Source organism: Asparagus officinalis, chromosome 3, assembly GCF_001876935.1.
Source record: "Asparagus officinalis chromosome 3, Aspof.V1, whole genome shotgun sequence".
NCBI lineage: Eukaryota > Viridiplantae > Streptophyta > Magnoliopsida > Asparagales > Asparagaceae > Asparagus > Asparagus officinalis.
Window position 1 is genome coordinate 21,092,475 of NC_033796.1, and position 1,615 is coordinate 21,094,089.

General features: G+C 32.7%; 1 protein-coding gene across 1 annotated transcript; it reads left to right on the forward strand.

The window, feature by feature from the left end:
* On the forward strand, positions 407 to 1,382 carry LOC109833318 (elongation factor Tu, mitochondrial-like). The gene is made up of 3 exons (XM_020400950.1): positions 407 to 567; positions 691 to 781; positions 1,022 to 1,382. The coding sequence occupies exons 1-3, from the start codon at positions 466 to 468 to the stop codon at positions 1,264 to 1,266; spliced, it is 438 nt and encodes a 145-aa protein (XP_020256539.1). The 5' UTR covers positions 407 to 465; the 3' UTR covers positions 1,267 to 1,382.

Sequence of the window (1,615 nt, forward strand, 5' to 3'; positions counted from 1 at the left end):
TTGGTTAAAACAGTGAAGCTTATGTAACTTCAAAAATGGGAATACTAGAATGAATCAAAACCTTAAATGTATCTTATATGGTCGCAATAGTCCAAGAACTGAACTTTTTTTTTGAATGTTACCATACAGTTGTTTTGTGATTTTAATTGAATTTATAAGTTAAAAGATTTTGATATTTTCCCATGGTACATTTACTTAAGGATATGTTGATGATGTTATTTTTTTGGTTAAAACAGCGAAGCTTATGTAACTTCAAAAAAGGGAATATTAGAATGAATCAAAACCTTAAATGTATCTTATATGGTTGCAATAGTCCAAGAACTGAACTCTTTTATTTTGGAAGTTACCACACAGTTGTTTTGTGATTTTGATTGAATTTATAAGTTGGAAGATTTTGATATTATCCCATTGTACATTTACTTAAAGAGATTTTGATTATGTTATTCTTTTGTCGAGTTACAGAATATGATTACTGGAGCTGCACAAATGGATGGTGGAATTCTTGTTGTATCTGCACCAGATGGACCAATGCCTCAGACGAAGGAACATATTTTGCTTGCTCGCCAGGTGATTAACTTATTGCTTGTTCTGCTCACTTTTATTTATTCTTCAAGGCCTTCTTAGTCCTTCATATGCAATTTCTATTTTCACTTTGAGTGATTCTTTAGTCTTTACTTTCCTTCTGTGTAGGTTGGTGTGCCATCACTTGTGTGCTTCCTGAACAAGGTTGATGCTGTTGATGATCCTGAATTGCTGGAACTTGTGGAAATGGAACTACGTGGTATGAAGCCACAACTAGATAAATATTAAATTAATAAATGTGTGTTATAATGTTGTTGATACTCTTGAATTATGGGAATTCATAGAAATGGATCATCGCATGGAGTCATAAATGAATAATTGAATGTGTGCATGCTTGTGTGTATTGGTGATTCTATTTATGTCAAGCATATACATGCAAGCATCTATGCATATGTATTGATTTTTGCCCTATTTATCATACATCACCTTTGATTGGCAGAGCTGCTTAGCTTCTACAAGTTCCCTGGTGATGAGATCCCAATTGTTCGGGGGTCAGCTCTATCTGCCTTACAGGGGACAAACGATGAAATTGGGAGGAAGGCTATTCTAAAGTTAATGGATGCTGTTGATGAGTACATACCAGACCCTGTACGCCAACTTGACAAGCCATTCCTCATGCCAATTGAGGATGTTTTCTCTATTCAGGTGATCGAATTTCATTTCATTCTTATCTTGAATTTGTAGTTTGCAACTGAGTATGAATTTTCCTTTTAAACCAACAATGGGTCAGATATTTAATATAACTAGTAGGGTGCAAATGCATTGCATGGGTGACAATACTTGTTTTATGGTCCGATTATTTTTTGTAAGGAAAATGATGAAGCGAGTCAAGTGGACCAAAATAATTGCACGTGCATTGAAAACTATAAAACACATATATTAATTTAATAAAAATATTCCATTTAAAGAATATTAAGTTAATATTAATAAAATTAGATATTGGATTTTTGAGATGCTACTTTCCATTTTATGATAATAAATTATTGAAAAGTAAAATGTACAACTTGCTTTAGAGAGGAGTGTTAATATATTA

What these genes read in the sequence shown, in the direction of transcription:
- LOC109833318 (XM_020400950.1), top strand. Translation starts at nt 466, where the DNA reads ATGATTACTGGAGCTGCACAAATGGATGGTGGAATTCTTGTTGTATCT. An exon ending in ATATTTTGCTTGCTCGCCAG is followed by an intron (nt 568 to 690) that starts GTGATTAACTTA and finishes CCTTCTGTGTAG; the next exon opens with GTTGGTGTGCCATCACTTGT. An exon ending in TGTGGAAATGGAACTACGTG is followed by an intron (nt 782 to 1,021) that starts GTATGAAGCCAC and finishes TTTGATTGGCAG; the next exon opens with AGCTGCTTAGCTTCTACAAG.